This window comes from Hesperophylax consimilis, chromosome 18 (assembly GCF_061612785.1).
Source record: "Hesperophylax consimilis isolate HC1 chromosome 18, BYU_Hcon_1.0, whole genome shotgun sequence".
In the NCBI taxonomy this organism is placed as follows: Eukaryota; Metazoa; Arthropoda; class Insecta; order Trichoptera; family Limnephilidae; genus Hesperophylax; species Hesperophylax consimilis.
In genome coordinates this window covers 28,522,624-28,523,932 of record NC_142853.1, presented here as the reverse complement: position 1 = coordinate 28,523,932, position 1,309 = coordinate 28,522,624, and the positions used below count along the sequence as shown (strand labels likewise).

The following is a 1,309-nucleotide window of genomic DNA, read 5'->3' as shown; positions in this document are numbered from 1 at the left end:
CCAACTCCTGCATTCTGGTATTCTGATCCTGAATATTTCGAAAAAATGCTTCTCCAAATTCCCCGGCCATAGCTGTGCTACTATAGTAGGAGGATTTCTCAGGGATCTCGAAATGGTCCCGCTTTACTCTCTTGGCTTAGGAATGGTTCTGTGAACAAAAGATAAATAATTATCAGCAAATGAATATTAATACGTAAGAAAATCTGAAATTAATAAATATGCTTAGATATCTGAGAGATTAGAGATGTTGTTGACTTATGACCAACTTTTCTCTGTTGTGAGTTTGTTGCCACAATAAACTATCTGAAACAAGTGACGATTAAATTCAAAGACTGCATTGAATTTATTTAATAAACTAATGGGAAAGTGAAAAAATAATCCTTTTTTTAACTTACCATTGAGAAATTGAAGGTTGGATACGAAAAAATGTACATTTATAATGAAATTTTACATAATATTTATAGCACTATACTATCAAAACTACGAAAATACCATATGGATCGAATAAATTAATATTATTTGAGCTTCCTCTTTTCGATTTGGAGAATGGAAACTTTTCTGAGGGTCATCGTGATGTCTTCTGCAATGCGTTTTGAAAATAGAACATTCTTGAGGGCAGAAAGTTTCAGCGAGAGAATATTTTCCATCTCAATCAACTCCTGTAATCCGATATTCTGATGCTGGATATTTTGCAGACATGTTTTTCCAGCTTTCCCAGCCACAGCTGTGCTACTGTGGTTGAAGGTTTCCTCAGGGATCTCAAAATGGAACCGCACTCTTTTGGCTTGAGAACGGTTCTGCGAACAAAATAAATATAAATATTGCTTTTGCTTAGATGCTTTTGAATTAGATATCGGAGATATTCGTCGACATTCATCATCAGTGTTGTGAAAATGACCATCAGTGATGATGAATGACATCATGCTGAAAAGATGGCCATCGAATTTATTTAATGAACTAATGGAAAAATTAATAAATAAGAAAATGATTGTTCAAACTTACTTTTGAGAAAGTATTGGTGTCTATGGGCATCTCGAAGTGGACTTGCTTAACTGCCCTGGCTTGTGAATTATTCTGTGGATAAAAGAAATATAAACATGATTCATTATATACATTCATTATTTACCTAACAAATGATAATGAGAATGGAAAATGGAGAACTAACGAAACTTAAATTAAAGTGAGAGATGTTTTATGGTTGTTTCTTCTGGGAGTCTGTGGAGTTCGTACATAAATTATTATTTGAGTAAAAAAAATATGTTCGACAGTGAAAAAAAGGAGAAAAATTAGAATCAATATTTGCAAAGGA

At 33.1% G+C, this 1,309-nt stretch overlaps 1 protein-coding gene across 1 annotated transcript; it reads right to left on the bottom strand.

Moving 5' to 3' along the window:
- Positions 1 to 515: 515 nt before the first annotated feature.
- Positions 516 to 1,043, bottom strand: LOC149415612 (uncharacterized). Its single transcript, XM_089642241.1, has 2 exons — positions 1,003 to 1,043; positions 516 to 797 (listed from the first exon to the last, which is right to left on the bottom strand). Exons 1-2 carry the CDS (start codon positions 1,030 to 1,032, stop codon positions 516 to 518), a joined length of 312 nt encoding a protein of 103 aa, XP_089498367.1. The 5' UTR covers positions 1,033 to 1,043.
- Between the last annotated feature and the right edge of the window lie 266 nt (positions 1,044 to 1,309).

What these genes read in the sequence shown, in the direction of transcription:
- LOC149415612 (XM_089642241.1), bottom strand. Translation starts at nt 1,032, where the DNA reads ATGCCCATAGACACCAATACTTTCTCAAAA. An exon ending in ACACCAATACTTTCTCAAAA is followed by an intron (nt 798 to 1,002) that starts GTAAGTTTGAAC and finishes TTTTGTTCGCAG; the next exon opens with AACCGTTCTCAAGCCAAAAG.